Here is a 24,385-nt window from a genome sequence, read left to right on the forward strand (position 1 = left end):
CGTAGTCCCCACCATTAAAAGTTGCACTCCGAATTAAAGAACTTCATAGTGATTTTGCTTTGAGTTTATTCAAATGCTCTTTAAATTCTATTTTCCAACTTGCGTACTAAACACAAGAAAATGAGTAGGAAAATCACTTATTTTTCGAGAAAATATTTCCTTGAAAACATTTTTCATCATACCAAACTCACCCTAAGTACAACTTAGTGGCATTTAGTTTTAAAAAAAAATAGCTAGGACATGAAGGAATATGCCAAAAGACATTTTCGGGAATCAGTTTGATTTTATCTTTTTTCGTTCCATTTGAAGAAATGAAGGATCCTAAAGAATTGATCTTTCTTTTCATTAAATCCAAATTAATAATGGAAATTAAAATGATATCTGGATCGATCATAGTTAGATGATAGTTTCAGTTGGCTAAAATTGTTAAACTAAGTAGGCGTTTGGCCATAAGAATTATTCACTTTATTCCGGAATTTTTTTTTCACTTTTTTCACTTTTCGCCGTTACTACTATAGTTAATTCCGAACACAACTTGAAGTTGTATTCCGGAATACCAAAAACTCCAATTCCAAAGTAGGCGTTTGGCCATAATTGTTAAACTAAGTAGGCGTTGGCCATAAGAATTTCACTTTTTTCACTTTTTTACAACTACATTTTACCAAAAACTACAATTTCAAAAACTATAGCCAAACACAACTCCAACTCTAACTCTAAAATTTCAAAAAAAGTGAATTTTTCTTTGGTATCTACGGACAAACGGGGCCTAAACATTTCTTATAGAATCATAATGAATATGTTTAGAATTAAAAAGTAGAACATTATCTTCTTTTTTAATCTTTTCATTGTTTTTAATATTTTTTGTTTTGTTTTTCTATTGACATGTAGACCTAATATAATTCAAAGAAATTAAGTAACACGATGGATTAAATAAATGCATTCAATTATTAAGAAAACATCAAAACAAAAGAAGCTAGTATTTGTCATACGAAATAAAAGAAAAATAAAACTAACAAATACGAAGCTTATAATATAGTTTTGTTACACAAAATATATATATATATATATATATATAGGAAGATATGTGTAATATTTGAAATCACAGGATACATGTCACAAGTCTTCAAACGAGAAGGGTGGTTTATGTAATTGGGCCTAAATTTTTAGTATTTAATTTTCGCGGGCTATTATCAAAATACAAAAAATTTCCCGCTAATTTTGAAATTGCTATTTATTTATTTGGCGGGTTCGTTTTAGAAGCATTTTCATCAATCTAGGGTTTCTAATTTGGGAAACTTTCTACAACAATGAGTGCCGTCAACATTACAAACGTCGCCGTATTGGATAATCCGTCACCGTTTCTCAATCCTTTTCAGTTCGAGATCTCTTATGAATGCCTCGCTGCTCTTAAAGATGGTAATTTTTTCATTCTTTTATTGTTTTTTTTTTCTTTTTCATTTTTGATGTTAAATGGGTTTATTGTTGGGTAAATTTAAGCAAAATTGTGAATATTTGCAGTAGTAACAGTGATATAGTCTTAAAATGGATTTTTTGTGGTTTCACCTTTATATATTTGTAATATGTTTTTTTTTTTTTAAAAAAAAAATTAACAAGGAAATAATATTTAGTTGAGAGCTTTCGAAATGAGATCTCTTATTAATGCCTTGATGCCCTAAAAGATGGTAATTTTTTCATTGGATGTTTTTTAATTTTTGATGTTAAATCGGTTTGTTTTTGGGTAAATTTAAGAAAAAAATGTATATTTTTGTAGTGGTAACGTTAGTCATAGCCTTAAATGGAGTTTTTTGTGGTTTCACCTTTATATATTGGTAATATTTTTTTTTTAAAAAAATTTAATTTAACAAGGAAATAATATTTAGTTAAGAGCTTTCGAAATGAGATCTCTTATAAGATGGTAAGTTTTTCATTATTTCATTGTTTTTTTTTTCTTTTCATTTTTGATGTTAAATTGGTTTATTTTGGGTAAATTTAAGCGTGAGTTGTAAATATTTTTAGTAAGAACAAATATAGTCATAGCCTTAAATGGATTTTTTTTGTATTAAATTACAACAACATACCCAGTGTAATTCCAAAATATTTGTTTTATGCTGTTTTAAAAAAAAAATTAATTTAACAAGGAAATAATCTTTAGTTGAGCTTTCTAAATAAGATCTCTTATTAGTACCTTGCTGCCCTTAAAAATGTATATATTTGCAGTAATAACGGTGATAGAGTCATAGCATTAAATGGGGGTTTTCATGGTTTCACCTTATATGTTTGTAATATGTTTTTTTTTTTTTTTTCCCTTAAAATTATCTTAACAAGGAAATAATTGTTAGTTGAGCTTTCGAAAGTAGAGCCTTGATGTGTGTTTGGTATGATGGAAAATGTTTTTCAAGGAAATATTTTGGCATGCAAGTTGGTAAATGTCATGTTAAGAGCATTTACATATATTCAAAGTAAATCAATATGATGTTTTTGAATTTGGAGTGCAACTTCTGGTGGTGAGGGTAGGCGAGGTAGGAGGTGGGAGGTGGGGTAGGCAGGGTGGATAGTGCGTCATACCAAAATACACCCTACGTGTCGTAAGTTTGACTTCTTGTTGTGGATGTAGTGTGAGGTAGAATACAATTTTAAGTAGGTGAAAAAATTATTTAATTTGATGATTTCCCATTGCCAAAGAGATTTAAATTTGTCAATTGAGAGGAGGAAATGAGACTGTCGAGATGTCAACTCTAATTTATCCTTTAATTTTAGGAACTTGATTGGTTATTTTCAGCGGGTTAAAGTTTCATGAAAAGAATGTTAAGATATAAATGTTTATTATACTGCTTTACCTTTCCATATCTCTACAGACATGTTCAATACATGTGCTATAGTAGAAAAAAGAGTTAATAGTCAAAAACACACCTGAACTATCACTTTTTCGTGAGCTTCACACTCCAACTATCAACTTGTTTGAACGACTGTAATTCGTAAAGGCTAAATTAGTTGTTTGAACGATTGAAAATTTCTCTCAAGTTTTCCTGCTTCAACTTGTTTGAACGACTGAAATTCCTACAGGCTAAATTCATTGAGTACATGAATTTTGGAAAAGGATTTCCCTTCAGAAGTAACAACTCCACCTTCTGACCATTTCAGTTTGTTTCAGATTTAGAGTGGAAGTTAACATATGTGGGATCTGCTGAGGATGACACTTATGACCAACTCTTAGAAAGTGTATTTGTTGGACCAGTAAATGTTGGGAAATATCGTTTTGTGCTTCAGGTAACTAATACTTGCTTTAACCTTGCCATCTCACTTGACTGTTATGGTGGAAGGATTGAGAACTTATGCTGAAACCAATTTGCAGGCTGACCCCCCTGAACCATCCAAAATTCGTGAAGAAGATATTATTGGTGTCACGGTATTGCTATTAACATGCTCTTACGCGGGGCAAGAATTTATTCGGGTAGGATATTATGTGAACAATGATTATGATGATGAACAATTAAAAGAGGAACCACCTCAGAAGGTTTTGGTTGATAGGGTCCAGAGGAATATTTTGGTTGACAAACCCCGAGTCACGAAATTCCCCATTAATTTCCATCCAGAAAATGACGAAAGTGGAGAACAGGCTCCTCCTGACAATGCCACAGAAGAAAATGTGCTTGGAGAAGAACCAATTTCTTCACCCAATAAATGTAATGTGCACAGTCCTCAAACTTGAGAAACAAGAAGCAAGACAGTTGCTTTAGCTATCAAAATGTTTCCTTCAGAGTTTGATATTTTAATGATGTATTTTACCATTTTGTTATGGTCTACAGATTTAGACTTCGTGGGTGGTCTATTTAATTTCTGCCTCAAAATGTACACATCATTTGTTGTATCTGCTGTAGTCAAAGCTAGCTGAAACAAGTGATTCTCAAACCAAATGCTGATTCGTAATCCAGAATTGAAATACAAATGATTTCTACAAATGTTTTATCTTTGATTAATATACTAGCCACTTTTCCAGTCTTATTTGGTGCTCGAATTCTCATTTTCCGCATTGTTCTTGTTTATCTTCATTTATTCCAGCCACTATGCAATCCTAGATGTGTGAAAGGAGACTAGCAGTCAATAACTTGTAGTAATGGAACACTTCCGCAGATAAGGTTTTGACAGAGAAGTTTTATGTAAATTACTGATGTAAAATGACTTAGGAAAACGAAGCGTAAACTCTACTAATCATTTTCCAGTTCTGCCACACTGATTAGATATGATCAAGGTCTTTTGTACCAGAGGCATTATAGAGTTCACATAACAGCAACATGGGAAAATTAAGTGTACCTCTAGTTCCATTAAGAGTTTTGCTCTAAGTGTTGTTCAATTACTAAGGTACACCAACAAATAAGTCAAACTTGACAACCCTTGCGAATTCTATGAGAAAGAATGTTGTATGTCTCCCTTTTTCTGCTAAGAAGTTCATGGATCTCCCCACTTACCATGGGTTGTGTCACTAATAAAAACTATCCAAGTCTATCTCCCTATAGGAAGAACTATGAAAAGAAGAAAAACAAAATATTCGCAATTGCAAGCGCATTTCAAAGATTAGACAAAAGAAAGCTATGAAGGAAAAAAAACTTACGGTAGCAAAACTACAAGGAGAATACATTTTTATCCATGATTATGGGAAATTTTCATCTCGTGTGAATTTCCAGAACACATGATTGTTTAGGTTCAGACTCGAAACAAATCAAAACTCACCTTCAACAGACATCAGAAAGAGAAGCTGTGTATAATCCCATGAAAGAAACCATTTAGGCCCTTAGTCATATGTACATAACCATCTCAGACATCTCAGAATTAGAAATAACAATTATAAGGGAAACAAAAGCTTGTAACCTTCAAAAACCAAAACAAATTATTCCTTTACTCCTAGATCTTGAGACATTGAGAAGTAGGAATGAGGGGTTCAGGTAGAACTACATGACCAGAAAACTAATTAGGAATGTGGAACGTCTTATTATCTATAACGAATTCACAAATGTAAAAGTTGGGCAGGAAAAAGATATGTAGGTGCTAAGATAAGTACCAATGTGAAACAGCTTCAACAACTTATTTAGATTTCATAGAATACTATGTTGAAACAATCCTTACTCTTATTAACATAACAACTCTAAATGTGCCCCTTGAAATGAGTAATAAATGGTGATATTAGTAATCAGCACTTTTATCTCCAGCATATCCTGTTGGTGGGTCAATAACTTATGCTCTAATTCACAAGTAAACAAAGTGGCAATTTCGGGGTGCCTCACTTCATCTTGGAAGCTTTTGAATGGCCTCTCGTATTGCCAGATCCTAGCATGGCAGGCGATTTATTCATACCTCTGTGATGCCTTAGTAGTTCCCACCAATGAAATTTGTTAATCACCTTCTTATTGCTATGTTGTCCTTTGTCTACTGGTATACTGCTGCTATGTTTCGACTTCTTTGAATGCTGGATATGTTGCATCAGCCCCCGCGCAAGGGTATGAAATTGGTCCCCCTTCTGCTTTTTACCAGCTTGCTTGTCGATCGCTGACTTCCCGAACTTTTCCAAAGCCTTTTCTCCAAATTTTTCATCCTTGCTTGAAGAATAGTGCCCATGAAACCTCTTTCCTCGCTGCCTCGACAATGTTGTTTTTCTCTCCTTACCTTTATCATCCCTACCTTGATGGTGATGGTGGTGGTGGTGATGATGGTGAAAAACTATTGCTAGCTTGTCTTTCAACTTCTTCCACCTTCCGTTATGTTTCTTTGATTGTTTTGAGTTAGCAGACTTGTAGATGCGTGCGGGACTTGACCTCCTTGATGAAGAATCTGCTGAGTAGTAAGATGGTTCTTCAAGATTGTCATACCCTGAATGATTTAGTGACGAGGATATCTCTCCCTCGGTTTTACTTGTAGAAATCATTTCATGAGCGCTTTCATTACCAATGGGGGATGTATAACCCTCACTGCCGCTGAAGCTTGAGCTGATCGTGTAATCAGTTTGACTACTATCTCTCTGAGGATATAATTCATCTCCACTTGTTTCATCTGAATACTGCGACTCGGTTCGAATCTTCCTTCGCAAGGAATCATCTTTATCACTACTGTAAGTTCTCGTCTGCTGCAAATCTGTCGAGCTGGAAGAGTATGGTGAGCTTGAGTCTGATTCATGTCCATTTAAATGCCTTCTCCTCAGTTGTTTCATGTGATTATTATTCTTCGGATACTTATTAGGCTTCTTCTCCAAGTTTGCGTACGAGCTCCGGGATGGTGTGTATTGAGCTAGCTTGTGATTCAATGTTGATCGCCTCATTATTGCCTGCTGTGAATAAGGTGAGTCCATTCTGCTCTCACATGTCCCTGACCAAGTTAACTTGCGGCCGTAATCAATCAATCCTGGGGTATCTATGTTGTTTCTCGAAAGATCTGCTGCAGGCATCTGCCTGGCTGCATTCAGTTTTCCTAGCCGCCATATTTTCTCGTTTGAAGTCATCATTTGGTTTTGGTTCTGGTTGACTGACATTGCAGGCAAAGCAGTGACTCCAGTTTCCATGTTGTGCTGGTCTTGTTGGAAAAAATAATTTTGATTCTTTAATTGACTCAAAGACTCAAGTTGGTCAACGATGGAGTGGATGTTCTGACCATTATTTGCGTTTCCACTCTGTATCTGCCACGGACGCTCATCAACTAAGTCTAGCTTTGTAGAAGTATCACGTTCCTCAGCAGGGAAGATGTTTGCTACTATCTTCTGTTGTCTCAACTGATTTGACTGGCAACTACTTGACTCGGGAGGATTTGGCGATTGATCTGATGAAAATTTTGATATTCTGGTTGATGGAACAGTATACCCCGGATAACGTGAACTTGATGGGTCTTTAGGTTCTTGACTGTATTGAGTATTCACTAGCTGTAGTGAGTCATCTAGAACTGCAACAGTCTGACTAAGTTCATCATTCACGACAGCTCCCTCTATCATCTTGATGGGAGTGGTTGACTCTGCTTGTGGCATGAAGTTAGTTATCGGTTTGAAGGTATGTTCAGCTGCATGTTTATTAGCAATAACAAGGTTCTCGGCATCCATCTGCAAAGCTGAAATGTGCAATTCGAGTTGTTTAACGATTTCATCAGTTGAGAAGTGATCAGTGTTCTGTTCAGGTACCGATCTTATCACACCAGAAGAGTCATGCACGGATTGTGTAAGATCACTAGCTGGTCTGTCTGATAAGGGAGCCACAGTTTCTGCACCACTTGATATGCAATGGAGATCAAGAACTTCTTTCGGCTTTGTACTTTCAGTGCTTCCTGATTGCAATGCTTCCTGTTGAATATCCCAAGAAAAATTGGCGAATTGACTATTCTGCTGTTCTTGCAACGCCACAAACTTTGTAGAATGTGGAGCTTCTTTTGCAGAAGTTTCAGTCTTCACACAAGGAACAAACGGCTTTTCAAATTTTGGGCGCTGGCAAATTCTGCAAAACTTTCTTTTATTTCCAGATTCACTTGCACTGAAGCTGAACTTTGGAGGCCTAGTTGTCATGATCAGTTGCTGCTTCTCTTTCGATAAAGTGGAATCCATGACAACCGGCTCTCTTCCACAACTTTGAATAACAGCTGAGGATTTTGATACGTCTGACAAAGCAAGAGGTCGTTGCTTCACTGTGTCAATCAGCTGCTGAGGGTGAGGTAAGCTGTGCACACGGGGCTGACGTGCTATGATCTGTGGGCAGTAGGAACCATGATAAGTCTAAAAAACCCAGATGTTACATTAAATGTTCCCTCAGTAAGCAGAGAAATTTTCGACCACTAATATTACTCTGGAAAAGCCAATTCTTTTGCACAAGAGGTGAATGGATATTGTAAGTGTAGAAATAACAAGTCGGGTACCTCAGAATGAGCCTTGAGAACATCGTTGGTTGTATTATCGAGTAAATTCTTTAACATGACTCGTGCTTCATAGTCCAACTGCTTGAAGAATGAAAAATACATATTGTCAGAAATAGGCCTTAAGAGTCTAGACAGGCAAATACAAGATGAAATAAAGCAGATATATTAATATGAAGTAATAGAGGACTCAGGACTATATAAGATGAATAAAAGGAGATATCTTAATGACTGATTCCACGACTACGTACATCCTACCCTCTACCTCACAAAAGTAGGGGTAAGGTCTGCATACATTCTCTCCTCCCCAGACCCAACTTATGAGATTACACTAGGTATATTGTTGTTGTATAATAATGACTGATTCCACGGCTTGAACCCGTGACCTATAGGCCACACGAAGACAACTTTACTATTGCTCCAAGGCTCCCCTTCGATAGTGTCTTCTATAATAAAATAAAAATCGCAAGTTTTATCTATACACAACATTGAAGACTTCAAATAACTTAAATACAACAAGAAAGTGTCAGAATTTATTGTTGAAGTAATATCTACCACTAAGTCAGTAGATATTAGAATTAGTTTGTTGGCCAGCAAGTGATGTTTTATTTTTAACAAACAGCTAGTGAAGCCAGAAAGATGTTAAAAGTAATAATAAGTACCTAATTACTTTGTCACAGAATTAAAAGCTTAAGGCCACATGAAGTTCATAAACATCAAACTTTTTGCATCAAAACTAAAGAACATCAACCCCTTTAAGCCCCAATCCACACACCATAATCGTAGCCCGAGGTTAAATCATCAGAATGTAGACAAAGCAACGCATTTACCTTAATCCGCACAGACAAATCACGAGCCAAATCACCTTCTGAACAGGAAACTAGGAAATTGAAATCCACAAAGCAGTGGTAGAAATTTAAATTCTTGAATCTCCATCCGATCTTACCTCCCAACATTAGCATTGTGCCAAGTAAATCCTATTACGAGTATGACCATATAAGTAAGCACAAAAAAGAAACTTACACCATCAGAGTTCAAGTTTGAAAGACCATCTCTGTCATTTCGCAAAAGACCATACAATTGCCTTAAAGCAAGAAGGTTCGATTTTATGTCGTCAAGTTCCATCTCCTGGTTGACAAACAAAAAAGGTCAGTAGAAATCAGGCTGAGGGAACAAAAGAGTATAGAATTACACTATTGCGCGCAGCTCCCTATAGAGACTGAAAAATACTTAAGTAGAAAGTTTTAAGAATGTTGATCTAGAAAAATCAATTGAAGCTTAGTCTAAAATAGAGGCTCTAGTCAAAGTGTGCCATTTGCACAACACATTCAGGTATTTACCAACTTCAATTATTGAGACTATGTATCAAGTGATGAGAAAGCGCAAAGCCAAGATAACACTCGAAGTAACCTCACTTTCAAACTCTTCATTATCAGTGACAACGCTACGATTGTAAACAAGGGGTGTCAAAATAGTAAACATATGAAAAAAAAAGAAGCAAGGGGATTCTACACATAGTATATATTTCCTTTTTACATATTTACACAATGTAATTTTTCAACAATATACATGTGGCTCCGCCAATGTTTGTCATAGCAACGGGAAATACACTGTCGAAAATGTTAGTATTAGTTAGTGATTGATGGGGAAGTATTGAGAAGAGGTTTTGTGATGAAAAGGTACCTAGTCCTGAAAGGTTTAAGTTAAAAAGATACCTATTCCTAAGAGAATGTATCTATTAGTTTGAACAGACACTTAGGTATTATAAATACCTAATTATTCGCAAATATGAATTAGATTTCACTCTCACTTTCACTTTCACTACAACTCACAACACTATGTTTTTGTGGGAAATTTGAATTAATTGCTGGTATTCGAATTTCGGAGGCTTTGTAAAATCCTGGAGGAAATTCTTTCACCATCCCTTTAGCAACAAAGTGGGAGACTTAAATTTCTTAAGGACAGAGATTACTCTATCAAAGCCGGATCATTTCTTCCCCACTTGTAAAACCTATTTTTCTAACAATCTTAAGGAGTTTAATTTATATGATTATGCACCGGAAGAAGTGGTGGAATTGGTGAGTTCGAGCAGATAGATGCTGTTGCCAAATACTTGTATCTTTAAAGAGCATCGCACCTGACAACAAGATTTGACGGACAATATATGAATATTTAAGATGCATTTTAATGACTTTTACGCTCTGAAATGAGGAGTACCTTTATTGTCTGATTTAGTGAGCAGTACTACATATGTTGACTTTGTACATCCAAGGGAAAAAAGAAGAAGAAGTAATTGCACTCAACATCACCACAAGTCTTCTGTTATTCGTGCGAGTAACAATTAACAGAGGATAGTGAAAAACAACAGCAAGACCAAGAGACCATTTCGGTTCAGTAAAGCAATTTTAAGTCGTGTTGATGGAGGCACATTGTTCTCTGAGATGAGACATACAAAGGGGTCTGTTAACGCAATGATTTTTGTTGGAAACGATATTAAAATCAGTTTCTGACTGATGACTGTTTACCTAAGACAAGGAAAAAGTTTTTGTGGTAATTGGAATCAGCACGGTTTTTAGCAGTACGAAGAGGCGGGATCGGTTAGATAAACTTGGAATTATGAAATTCGACGGTATTACCGCGTTCTATTACTTTTACCCTACTCTCCAATTTATTTGTTTCTACCTTTGCTTTGGTTTAGTGAAGTTCAATTTCTACTAGTATTACCATCTGTTTGGATGGTTGTTTCCCGTGGTTCATTAATGTACAGTATGGTATGGTACAGTATGGTGTTGTATTGTATTGTATTGTATTGTCGCATTAATGAACACAATGCTGGATAGATTGTATCATTTGTTGTGGTGTAATAACATTTGTATTGTTTGGTTGGACTGTATGGTACTGTATAATAACTTGTAAGTTTACTAAAATACCCTTAACTCTTAATTAGAAATTAACTTATATATGTATTATTAAAACTCAGGTAAAGAACAAAATAGGAACTTTAAAAAATAAGTAGATAGTGGGTGGGATAGTGGAGGGGTGGGTGGTGTGACGTGGGTGGTTGTGGGATAAGAGTGGGGATAGTGGGTGGGGCCGGGGGGTGAGTGGTTGTGGGGGTGGGGTTGGGTGGTGGTGAGGGGTAGTGGGTGGGGGTGGTGAAGGGGTGGGTGGTGTGTGACGAGGGTGGGGGTGAGTTGTTGTGGGGTGGGGTTGGGCGGGGTGGGGGCGGGTAGCGAGAGAGGGGGTAGTTAGGCGTGGGGGCGCGTGGTAGGGCGGGGGTGAGGTGGGGTGGGGGTGAGTGGCAGGGGGTGGGTATGAGTGGCGGGGCGTAGGGTGGGGGTGAGTGGTAGGGTGGGGGTGGGGTGGCGTGGATGGTGGAGGGTGGGGTATAATGGAGAAATGAAATATGTAATCACGAAAAAACCACCAAATCCGTGGTTTAAAAAATTGGGACTTTTTATGGTTATATAACCATGAAATGAACCACGGGTTTACAACACCATATCGCATAATTTTAAGAACAATGGAAACAAACATGGTTTCATAAAAAACCATACATTAATGAACCACGGGAAACCATCATCCAAACAGGGGGTTAGGGAAGATGTTTATTACGTGGTGATCTCAAAATACATTCGATGTGCATACCATGAAATTGGTTAGTTGTCATACAATTTGGTAGAATGCATGAAATATGCGATTGATTATTTTCAAGGTAGTAAGGCATGAATTATGCTTGAAAAGTTTATTCTTGACATCATGAAATAATACGTATCAATGAATATATATATCTCTTAGTTGATAAGGACAAAGGATAAAACTGTTGAAATGTTTAAGGGTTACAAAGAATTAGTTAAAAATCATTGGAAAGGAAAATTAAAATACTATGAAGTGATCGAGGAAGTGAAATATTTTCCAATGAAGGATAATAATTTATTTATAATTATAGAAATTTTTAATCGGAAAGTAACCCGAGATAATATTACAACGACCATTGATAATGTAGTAAGTCAGAATGATACTATGGTAATTGTGAATAAAAGTGTATTAAACTCTGGACAATATGTAGTATGAAAGATGTTTCTTCTTTAGATAAAGAAAAGAGATTAAATCTCCTATTGAACTTAGGAGGAGTGAACGTCTTACTGAGAATAAGAATTTAAAATCTGATTTATTTCTTTTCAAGCAAATTATGTTATAGTTGAAGGAAGTACATATAAAATATTAAATAAACCACTATTGTATTGAATATGGACGAGGATCAAAGACGTGCAGCAATTGCTTCAGGTTGTGCTTCCTGAAAATGAGAAGAAATTTGTATTGGTTATAAGGTCGTTGTATGGATTAAACAAGCTCAAAAAAAAAAAAAGGGGTATGAAAATTTGATAAGGTAATATTATCAAAGGTTTGAAACATTATGGAGCGGATAAATGGATTTCAGGTTCACAAAGGATTATAGAGTGGTATATCTTTATGTTAGCGTGTGTTATAAGAACTAATATGCAAGGCATGAATGAAACTAAGAAGTTTTGAACTCTCAAGTTAAGATGAAAGATTTGAGAGAAGTTGATATTAAAATAAAAAATGTAGTGGGGTTTCATTTTATATGAATATTACTACGTTGAAAAGGTTCTTTCCAAGGTGTTTAATCATTTGAGTATTAGAAAATTTATACTCAATTAGATGTTTTTATAAATTGATTGAGAAATGGGAAAGATTTATTAGTCAATAAGACTATGCTAGTGCAATGGTAATTTAATTGCTCTAGATTTTGCCTTAGCTATATTGAAATATGATCATAATCTTAGAAGTGAAAATTAGAGAAGTATCATAAGGATACATGGTTATCTCAAAAGTACATTTTCCTTATTTTAAAATATATTTCTTCAACATTGATGGATAATGTGATGCTAATTGGAAAACTAGTGTAGATGATAATAGGTTAGCGTCTGACTGGATCCTAATTTGGATGGAAAAACAGTTTCCTGAGCTTCTAAGGAACATACGTGGGTTACTCATTTCTTCATGAAATTTGAATTTATAGATTCCGAAAGAGAGACAAATGGCTGGAAAAGTTATTATAAAGTTGTGGCCACACGGGAGTCAATTGTTGTCTTTGCATTATGATAGTGAAGCAATTATGTCTAAGGCATTTAGAGAAAATCGAAAATCTAGACATATTGCTTGAATAAGACAACTCGAATGTTGGTGCCTGGAATTATCACCAGTTGTTTATGTCATGCTTAAACGACTACGACGACCCATTGGCGTCTAAAATGCTCTCGAGAAGTATAATTATAGCACTATGAGTGCTGTGGGTCTATGGCAAATTAAATTGTCACGGGTAATGGGAACCTTACCTCTACTATTGCTTTACAACAATACTAAAGGTTCAAAAGGCAACAAGAAGTTATCTCGTGACTGTTAGCAAGTATTGAAATTTAGTACTTAGAAAAAAGAGGGTGAGTAGAAAAGTGCTCTTAATGAATAAACCATAGTTCGGATTAAGAACTAAGTAAAGTCCAGGGTAAGGACTTCGTAAGTCCAAGATAAAGACTTGGTTTAAACCTTCACCTATATAAACACTTGAAGTGGTGCCGCTTCGTCCAAAGTTGAGAGACAAACTTGGTAAAGTGTTTATGAATTCAGGAGGTAGCACAAGGCCATAATCGGGTGCTAAAACTCACGGTGAATAAGTTGTGAAGTTGGTATGATTTGTGTGTATAAAGCTTTTCCGTCTTTGTCATTAAGGAATTTTAGTTCAATAGAATTAATCTAACTATCAATTTTGACAAGGATTTGAATCGTTTATATAAGTAGAAGGTTCAACTCGAAAGAGACCTACTATATGCATAAATCTCATAGACATCATCAATCACTAACTAAGTGGGAGATTGTTAGTATTAGTTAGTGATTGATGGGGAAGTATTGAGAAGAGGTTTTGGTGAATATGTTTTCAGTCATTAAAATGACTGGTTGTGATGAAAAGACACTTATTCCTAAAAGGTTTAAGTTAAAAGGTACCTATTCCTAAGAGATGTATCTATTAGTTTGAACAGACACTTAGGTACTATAAATACCTAATTATTCCCAAATATGAATTAGATTTCACTCTCACTTTCACTTTCACTACAAATCACAACACTATGTTTTTGTGGGAAATTTGAGTTAATTGCTGGTATTTGAATTTCGGAGGCTTTGTAAAATCCTGGAGGAACTCTGCCACCATCCCTGCAGCAACGAAGTGGGAAGCTTAAATTTCTTAAGGACAGAGATTATTGTATCAAAGCCGAATCATTTCTTCCCCACTTCTAAAACCTATTTTTCTAACAGAAAAATAACTAAAACTCAACTTTGAGAATCAAAAGACTTGTATCTGAACAAAGTAGCATGTAAAGAAAAACATAATAGTGATAACTCAGCAGGACCCAAATAGCGTGAAGTAATAGCGAGAAGATCCCGTCTTTCACAAATTAAAAGTTGTTTAAATGTTAGGTCCATTCTTTCAAAGTGTTATAGGCTCTATTTCTATCTAAAAACACCGGGATATCCAATTGCAAAGAAGAGACCTTTCATAGTATATGAAGGCTAGATCAACTTAAAAGTGCACACTTCTATTTCTGGTGCTAACCCTATTAAAAAAGATCGAGTTTAAGTTCTATACTCTGATGAGTTAGGTCATTTAAAAGGTAATTGCAGGCATTTCTATTCAATAGCAAATGATTGATAACCTCGAATAAATGGTAAGTAACCTGCTATAACAAGTTAAATTACACTGATGATATTGTTAGTATATAACTTAAATCCAAAATTTAATCTATCCAGGTAATAAAAATGGTAGCATGCAAGAATCAAAATGCACAATTTTCCCATCTATAGATTTGCTTCCGCATAAGATCGACCGTAAAAGAATAAATATTCAAAAATAAAATAAAAATATAGGCTCAAAGTAGCCAAGCAAACAGGACTTTCAGGAAATTTACAACCAAACAATAAAAATCAGAAAAACAGAATTGCCAAAAGCATACAAGTTTAATTGTCGAATATAATCACTAAGATCACTTTTTGGAACAGAAACGTGAAAATAATCTGGAATAGACATAGTACCATGTAAGTTTTGACACATTTGAATAGGTTTCAACGTGCTTTTTCACTTCATTTTCTGCTTTCTAAGTTATTTAAAAAAAATGGAATTTTGGCATTAAAAAAATGTACCTTATTCTTCATGGTTTCAAACAGATTAAAAATTTCCTCTAAAGATTGGTCAGATTGTTTGTAAACAAAGATTAGTTCGGAATAGTTGACAAAGGCGGTTTCCTCTTTGTTCTTAACCGTTTTTTAAATCTTTTTAAGTTTCATCTAACTCCCTCAGGACTTTGAAATTCAAACAAGATCCCTTCGATTTTTTCTTTTTACAAAACAAGGTTAATAGAACTTTTGTTCCTCAGTTATTGATAAATTGAGGTATTAGTCCTTATGATATTTGACTAGGTATATGTGATCGTTAATCAGTTGAAACGTGCACTTTTGATTTCTTTGTTTGTGAATATTCACAAATTTATCATGATTACAAAATTGTTCCACCATTTACTATGCGCAGCGAATAAAGAAAAATCAATAATAGCAACTCTGTATCTTGCTTTCATAAAAATTAAATTATTTTAACTATATTTTATATTTTTCAAATTAAGAAAGTATATTAATTGATAACCAAGAGGAACCGACTTATCTACATGCCTCATCATAATATTATAAAATATTTCAATTCACAATCTAACTTGGTTTTAGGAATTAAAATTTGTCTTTCAATATATAAAGTTCTTAAATAGCCTGTTGCTAGCCATCATGCATTGAATGCACAGCATGTGAAATGTTTAACGATAGAAACTCTACTTTATAATTCATTTCTTGAACTTTTTGATGGATATAAAACCTTTTCATCAGATTTATGAGAAAGATTTTGCTATGTCCTGCAAAAAGGAAAAAAGGAGAAAGTAAGTACATAGAAAATTAGATCCTCACCAGCACATTAATAAAGTACAAAAAATAAAAATAAAAAATCAACAATTATATATGCGGCCAACACGTTTAATAAACAGAAAATCATGTTGTTTATTTTCTCTAGGTTCATGACTTCACACCAAGGGTTGCTTGCAGATTCACATGTCTCCTATTTTGAGTCAAATATTGAGAAGGGTACTTAATTATGATTAACGTTTAAGATTTGTTCTTATCAATCTAAAGGCAATGGAAGATATTGACAAGAAATAAAAGAGATGCAATCCCGTTAAATTTATATCACACCTTTAGTCATTCTCTACCCAATTGCAGTATTATTTTTTCTCTGTTATTTACTACATTTCTTTGTTAATAAAAAACCAACAATTTCCTCTTCTGATAGTGATTTGTCTTAAATTGTACAAGACCAATTACTGTGATACGTCCGTGGAAAGTACACATCTATGTTTCAATTTCTAAAGATGTAATCCGTAAAAATGTTTTTTTTTTTTTCTTTCTAATATACTTACGATCTTCAAGAGGAGGAAGTTTCACATTAATGTTGAAGCAAAAAGAAATAGGCGATTAATAAAATTGTAAACCCATGAAAGAAGTTGTGATCAATTTCAAATTCAAAATCCTCAACCGTTTAAACAAATTAAACGTTATTATTACATAGCTTTATCTTTTGTTCTTAAATTTAAAAACAGTAATATGTATAAGCCAATTCACATTGATAAAGTTTCAGTTTCAACTCAAATATTCTTATCTTTCAGTTCAAATTTAACATAGTTGTATAATAGTGATAAATATATATCTATATACGGTTATCTTAAAATATAAATTTAAATTTTTTAAAATAGTTATAAATTCATATCTATATACGGTTAACTTTCTTCTAAAATTTGAATGCAAAAGTTCAATTAAAATTACACAATAGCAATCTGTATTTGAAAAAAAAAAAAAAAAGAGCAATAGCAATATGCAGAACGTGCTCACCCCACTATATGATTGTGGGTTTGCTTGGCTCTAATATTTTGAAGCATTTCGTTTTTACCTCTGTCTCTGTATAAATTGTTCAAACCCCTTTAAGCTAATTTTGTATTTTTTTTAATTGTAAATCAGTATATTTAAATTAGATATATATTTTTCTTTAAAATAGATATAAATATGTATCTATATACGGTTATCTTAAAATATACGGTTAACTTTCTTCTAAAATCTGAATGCAAAAGTTCAATTAATACTCCCTCCGTTTCAATTTATTTGAACCATTTCAGAGTACGAGGGTCAAACTTTATAATTTTGATCATAAAATTTGACATAGATTTTTCAAGTTTGTAAAAATAAAATTTATATATTTAGAAACTACATGAAAAGTACTATAAGTCATGATAAATTATAATTCAAATAATTTAGAAAAATGTAAGGAAAACTTGGTCAAAGAGTGACCTCGTAGACTCCCCAAATAGTAATAGGTTCACGTAAATTAAAACAGAGGGAGTATTTGTTTTTGATGTTTCAAACTTAATTTAAAAAATCTGCTATTCCTAGTTTTAAAACATACGGTTTACTTCATCTCAAACTTGAATTCAAGAGTATATGCCACATGGCTAAATTAATTAAATGAGGTATGGGACGTGCTAGTTTTTTTTTTTTTTTTTTTTTAAAGTAGAAATTTTTTGATGATGACACTTGTCATCCAATCATGCTTTTGCCTCTCCCATTCTATATAAATAGATTTGATAGTAAGGTAATGTATTTAAAACACATGACTAACATCTTATTAACTTGAATTAATCCTCACTATTATAAATATTAATATTAATGTTACTATGTGAAGTAAATGCAACAATTATTAAAAAACCAAAAAGGCAAGACTTGATTTTTTTAATGTATGTGTATATATTTAAGGTCTTAGATTAAAATTTAGCTTTAGGCAATTAATTTAATTGAGACGCCCTTGGTTGTTATACATTAGCTTAAGGTCATTGATTAGTGTGCTTGTCCGCGCTTCGCGCAGTCTAAAAAATAATTTTCTTACAAATATAAAAGTCATAGATTTAATGGAAGAGAATGGAAATTACAAAAAAAAAAAAAAAAAAACCATTAGCTAAAATACTCCCCCTTTTCATTGTGTGGAGATATTATTGTTTGGGAAGTCAAATGGCTTTTTTACTATAATTTTCTCAATTATTTTTAAATATTATAAATCATTAGTTATGTTGACTTGTAATACATTTTTTTTTTTGTATTATTTAAACATGTAAATTTTATTTTAAATTATTTTAAGGATATATGCATAGTCAAAATTAAATGTTTTATCCCCTATCCCCTTCACATGTATTGAGAAAGATGGAGTAATATTTCTTCCAAGAAAATGAACTTTTACGATATATATAAATGGACAAAAATATAAAACTAACGTGCTATAAAGCATAAAAATTATTGAAAAGTAAGAGATAAATACCGAGAGAAAGAGAAAAAAATGGTGGGTGGGTGGGGGGGGGGGGAATAAGAACATAACATATATTCGCCTCAAACTTTCTCCGAAAACATCGCGGGTACAAAAATAAAGAAAATCTATATCCCACAAGAATTACAATGGCAAAATGAAACTAACTTGTATCGGCGGAAAGGTATGTTTCTCCTAAAACATATTGGAGAAATATTGGAGATCTATTAGAATAAAAATGTATCAAGGCAGATGCTATTTTTTCATAAGACGATTAATTTCACACACATCCCCTCAAGGGACATGATATAAGGACCACCAACAACAGTTCCACTGTCCATTTTCTCCAACCACACGGAACTCAACCAATTATATGAGAAGTATAAACGTCAAGCCCTTAAAATATTGGCATTCCTTTCAATCAATTTGATGCGCAATAACTTGCAGGGAGCAATGATGAGATCTTAGAGTTTGCTTGTACTCGTTGCAAGTCAGAGTTCCTTATTTTTGGCTTGATTTTATTTTAGGAGTTTGTCCGTTATTTTCAGTTAGTAATCTGAGAGGAACATATATCATGTAAGAGGTCCTCTTATCACGTAGAATCTCTATAATAAAACATTGCGGAACATAAATTGGATGCTCTTTTGGAGAAGTTGAAACTTGATTTACTGTTTATCAATTCCTAAAAGGTAACAATTGTAACTTTTGATAATGACTTTTGGATTCTGTAACCGATTATCTCTTTATTAATAATGGATTTTTTTTTAAAAATAAATAAATGAAAGAATGAGTGAAAAATTGCAAAAGAAAAATAAATAATAATGCTGACCATAAAGAGGTGTCACATCATTTTGTCTAGAAATTTACAAAATAACTGAGACAAAATTTATAGATATCTAGACAAAATATTCATATATGTGCATACAAATATTAATTATATAAATTAATTAAACCATAAATTTAATTATTTCTTTCAGTTACCTATAATTGAGGCTAGAATTCTGGCTGTTTCACTTTCTCAAAGCTTGTTGATTCCTTCAACTTGGAACTGGATTAAAATAAAAACATGTGTTGAGCCAAGATTTCAATCCTGTAGGAATAAATAACGACACTATAGGATTGATCCAAAGCATGCATAAATTCTTGTTTGAGCTCTCACGAAATATCACTGCAAATATTAGAGTACCGCATACGTGCTAGAGACTTTGGAGTACTGCATATATATATACATGCATGTTAGGCTACTTTGGCTGGATGCAAGGAACAAAAAACCTTGTAATTGGTCAATTTACTAACTCTACACAATAAGATAATCTATGTTCCCTTTTCTTTTCCATAGGATACCCAATATGTCTGGCTTAAGAGTTAAGTAATTCATAGGACAATTTTGTACATACTTTTGTAGGCACAAATTTATCTTGATGATCATAAATTTGAACAAATAAGATGGATGGAGAAAATAATACCTCACACCTTTAATTTTGCTTTGTTGACCAATATTCTCTCTTCATATATGTGATCCACATTGTAACATTACTTTCCACACCATTCAGCAGTAATAAATTTTAATTGTGCAAGTAAATGGACAATTACAGGGAATTTTTTTTTATCCATTCTCAAAGAATTAATTATAAGAATAATTGCATTTCATAAACCCTAGCTATCAGCATTCGACAAACAAATGCAATGAAAAATCAAATACAGTAGTAAATTTGTCTGCAAAAATTGGAAACCAACCAGAAGCAGCGGAAGTCAATTACTCGCTTCTGTTCCAAGTCCTTTGAGGAGCCAGCCAATAGACGGACAAAGTTCTGTTCAAACAGTTCTGCAAGTAATATTTATATTTAATCATGTTGTTGCTTTCATAAGGTACAAAAATTAAAATCTACTATTTAAAATAAATAAAATGAAACAATGATAAAAGAGAGATGCAATGGTCATTATGCTAAATAGATTTCAGAGACTATTATGAGGAAAAGTTAAAAAGGGTGAGAACATAGAAGACAAATGATAATAGTAATACTTTGAGAGGGGAAGGGGGAGAGGATTCCACTGACGGGAAACCTAAAGCAAAATAAGGAAAAAAGTGTCACTTTTGAAAAAGAGGTCAATAGAGTTTGCTACTTATTAAACAGCAAAAAAAGAAATTTGTAACGTAGAAAGGAAATAGAGGGTTGCTAGGCTACTTTTGATTAATGTCATGTTAAATTCTATAGAAGAATAAATATGCACTGTTATAGAGGTGGAGGAAAAGATGTAATTAATATAATTAAGAGGTGCAATTAAGAGAATTAAGAGAGTGGCTTTTGCATTATTTAATAGATAGCATATTAATTTTGTTAATTTTAAAATGAGAGAAAATCCAAAAAAAGGAGAAAAAAGATAAATGATTTTCTAGGCCATAGAGAGATCTTTCACATCACCTTGTCTAGGCCTAGCTTTATATTATATATAGATATATAGATAGATATAGATTTGACAGTAATATAAATATACTACACCGAATATAACTAGGACTAAAATAAGGATTTAACAATAATTGAGAGACTGTAGCAGCGATTATTGATTAAAACAATTTTGGCCTTGCTCACACAAGATATTATTTTTCTTGAAGGTTTTGTCAAAAATTGTTTCAGAAATTCTTCGGAAAGAAATCTAGAAGAAAAAAAAGTACTCCTACAATTATTCAAACACATTTTATTGCACGATTTTTTTTTTAAAATTGTCCAACCATAATATTAACATCTTTTTAATGCTTTGTGACGAAGTTGTGGCTCTAATGCATAATTCTTGTCTAAATGAACTCGGACTAATCACCTATGGGCTACGATCACTACATTTTTTCCATTATAATAACAAGTTGTAAAACTATTATTCATCACATTCAAGTGTTTGAACTTTATTCATTATATCAGTAAAATTTACGCAGTACGGTCACAAGATTTTATCCGCTCTAACAATAAAGTAACAAAATTTTACCTACCATAAGAAAATTTGCACAAATAATTAAGATCATCTCGCACTGTTTTTTTATCTTAAATCCCGTAAAAAATTGTGTGAAAACAACTGTCAGTCAGAAGTTGAAGTCCAATTTCTCGCTGATTACTAAAAGACTTGTCCCGTGTTCAATTGATTAAAAATTAAATACACTTATAGTCAAATATCATAAAGCCTAAAATTAAAATTTATTAATAACACAAATATTAAAAGTAATAGCACCCCTTTAATGAAAAAAATACCCCATGTTCATCGTGGGAAGCAAGGAAGATTAGATTAAAGATGGATTAATTTAACACTTTAGTTAGCCAAACTACAATCCAATAAACAGTCAGCAGAGACAAACAAACACCTCTTCAAACAAACCACTAGCATCATTACATAACAAAAACTTTCTTGTTTTTCTCTGCCACACCTCCACAATCAAATTTGTCTTTTTAATTTGTTTTCCTCTCTCATAAGAATTAAAAATTCAATCTTTTCCCAAAAGGGATCTTTTTTACAAGTTCAAGACTCTTTTATTTCCCCCCTCTAACTAAGACAGCTCAACGAAATTGGTGGCCTAAAGCCTATTTTAAAAGAAAGGCCCTATTTTTAATAATATTTATATATGTTTATTTGATTTCTTTTCATTTTTGTTTTGTTATGATCGTGTACGGACTAGCTTTCACATATCTTCACTCGTGCCGGATGCAACATGTAAATATCGGGTTTATCTGAATCAATACTTTTAGCATGGAGCATAAATGTATGTATAAAAAATCACTAAAATGCAAGAAATAGTCACTCTAACTCACAGTTTTACAAATAAAATGAGTTTAATACAAAAACATTAAAGATTGAACTAGTAAAATTTAACTTCTGGATCCACCTCTAATCTTGATCATATTCAACCATTTGCTAGCTCCCGACATTGAAGCTATTTAGTAACTCTATTCACCAAAATTTTGAGATTATTTTTGCAACAAACATCATAGTATATATAATATTTTTCAAAAACAAGCATAAACTAGTATTATATTAATAATAATTATTCTATAATATAAAAAATTGGGGCCCTTATTTTGGGTTGGGTTTGGGTTTTTTTGGGGGGGGGGGGGGGCGCTAAAGCACATTCTTTTGCGTAGATTGCCCTTCTTTTGGGGGTGGTCTTTAAATTTTGCCCCTCATATTTGTGGTCTTTAAGTTTTGCCCTTCGCTTGAAAAGGTGGGCGAATACCTGAGGTTCTGGGTTCGAACCCCCGCTCAGGCATAAAATAAAAAAATAATTTTGCAAGGCAAAGCTGGGGGGCGTGTATCTTTGGATCCGGCATATACCGCTTAAGGAAAAACTAAAGTTATGCCGGATGTGGCATAGCTAAAAGTCTGCCCCATAAGGCAGAACTTTTCCTTAAGGCATAGTTTAGTTATTCCTTATGGGGCAGACTTTTAGGTAAGACATAACCAAAAGTATGCCCCATAAGGCGGAACTTTTCCTTAAGGCATAGACTTTGCCTTATAAGACAAACTTTTAGTTATGCCTTAAGGAAAAGTTCCGCCTTATGGGGCATACTTTTAGTTATGTCTTATGGGGCACACTTTTAGTTAAGGCATAACTAAAAGTATGCCCCATAAGGCGGAACTTTTCCTTAAGGCATAACTAAAAGTTTGCCTTGAAAAGTAAAAATAAAATAAAATATATATATATATATATATGTCTCAAGGCAAAGTCTGCTGGAGGGGGCAGAGCGAAATTCAAACTCTGCCTTGCAATTATTTTTAAATTTTTGACTGAGCGGGAGTTTGAACCCGAAATTCACGGATTTTAGGCGAAGGCAAAACTTAAAGACTAGCAATTTGAGCGGAAAAATTTAAAGACCACACCAAAAGAAGGACAATTCTGCGAATTGCCCCCCTAAAGCAAGCCCATTAAAGTAGTTTCCTTCTTTTGGGGTGGTCTTTAAATTTTGCCCCTCAAATTGCTAGTCTTTAAGTTTTGCCCTTCCCCTAAAATCCATGGGGTTTCGGGTTCGAACCCCCGCTCAGTCAAAAATTTAAAAAAAATTCACAAGGCAGAGTTTGAATTTCGCTCTTCCCCTTCCGGCAGACTTCGCCTTGAGGCATATATATATATATATATATTTTTTTTTTTTTACTTTTCAAGGCAAACTTTTAGTTATGCCTTAAGGAAAAGTTCCTCCTTATTGGGCATACTTTTAGTTATGCCTTAACTAAAACTGAGCCTCATAAGACATAACTAAAAGTATGTCCCATAAGACATAACTAAATGCCCCCCAGTCGGATCCGGCATAACTTAAGTTTTTCTTTAAGGAGTGTATGCCGGATCCAACATACACGCCTCCCAGCCTTGCCTTGTGAAATCATTTTTTTTATTTTATGCCTAAGCGGGGGTTCGAACCCAGAACCTCAGGTATTTACCCACCTTTTCAAGCGAAGGGCAAAACTTAAAGACCACAAATATGAGGGGCAAAATTTAAAAACCACCCCAAAAGAAGGGTAATCTGCGCAAAAAAAATGTGCTTTAATTGCTTCCCCCATGAGCCGGGCTTGCCTCTAAGAGCCCGTTTGGATTGGCTTATAAGTTGCTTATAAGCTGTTTTCAGCTTTTTTGAGTGTTTGGTCACATTTTTAAAGTCATTTTGTGCATAAAATAAGCCCAAAAAAAATAATTGGCCTTTGCTTAAGAACTTATCTAAAACTTATAAGTTGAAAATAGCTTATAAGCCAAAAAAAAATAAGTTAGCCTACCCCAACTTTTTTTTTTTTTTTTTGGCTTATAAGCTGTTTCCAGCTTATAAGCTGCTTATTTTAAGCCCATCCAAACAGGCTCTAACTCTATAAAAATCCAATCTTTTTCCAAAAGGGGTATTTTTTTACAAGTTCAAGACTCATTTTTTCCCCTCTAACTATATAAAAATCCAAGCTTTTCACAATCTTTGTCCAAAAGGGGTCTCTTTTACAAGTTCAAGACTCTTTTTTCCCCTCTCATAAAAATTACAAGATTTTCTCAAAAGAGGTCCTTTGTACAAGTTCAAGACTCCTATTTTTTTTTTTTTTTTT

General features: G+C 33.5%; 2 protein-coding genes across 2 annotated transcripts; one reads left to right on the forward strand and one right to left on the reverse strand.

Moving 5' to 3' along the window:
• The first annotated feature begins 1,101 nt into the window (after positions 1-1,101).
• On the forward strand, positions 1,102-4,002 carry LOC132067582 (histone chaperone ASF1B-like). Its single transcript, XM_059460852.1, has 3 exons — positions 1,102-1,416; positions 3,152-3,267; positions 3,353-4,002. The coding sequence occupies exons 1-3, from the start codon at positions 1,308-1,310 to the stop codon at positions 3,707-3,709; spliced, it is 582 nt and encodes a 193-aa protein (XP_059316835.1). The 5' UTR covers positions 1,102-1,307; the 3' UTR covers positions 3,710-4,002.
• A 1,179-nt stretch (positions 4,003-5,181) lies between these two features.
• On the reverse strand, positions 5,182-9,797 carry LOC132066142 (uncharacterized). Its single transcript, XM_059459517.1, has 4 exons — positions 9,708-9,797; positions 8,899-9,003; positions 7,879-7,956; positions 5,182-7,711 (listed from the first exon to the last, which is right to left on the reverse strand). Exons 1-4 carry the CDS (start codon positions 9,795-9,797, stop codon positions 5,276-5,278), a joined length of 2,709 nt encoding a protein of 902 aa, XP_059315500.1. The 3' UTR covers positions 5,182-5,275.
• Positions 9,798-24,385: the final 14,588 nt, after the last annotated feature.

Source organism: Lycium ferocissimum, chromosome 8 (assembly GCF_029784015.1).
Source record: "Lycium ferocissimum isolate CSIRO_LF1 chromosome 8, AGI_CSIRO_Lferr_CH_V1, whole genome shotgun sequence".
Taxonomy (NCBI): Eukaryota; Viridiplantae; Streptophyta; class Magnoliopsida; order Solanales; family Solanaceae; genus Lycium; species Lycium ferocissimum.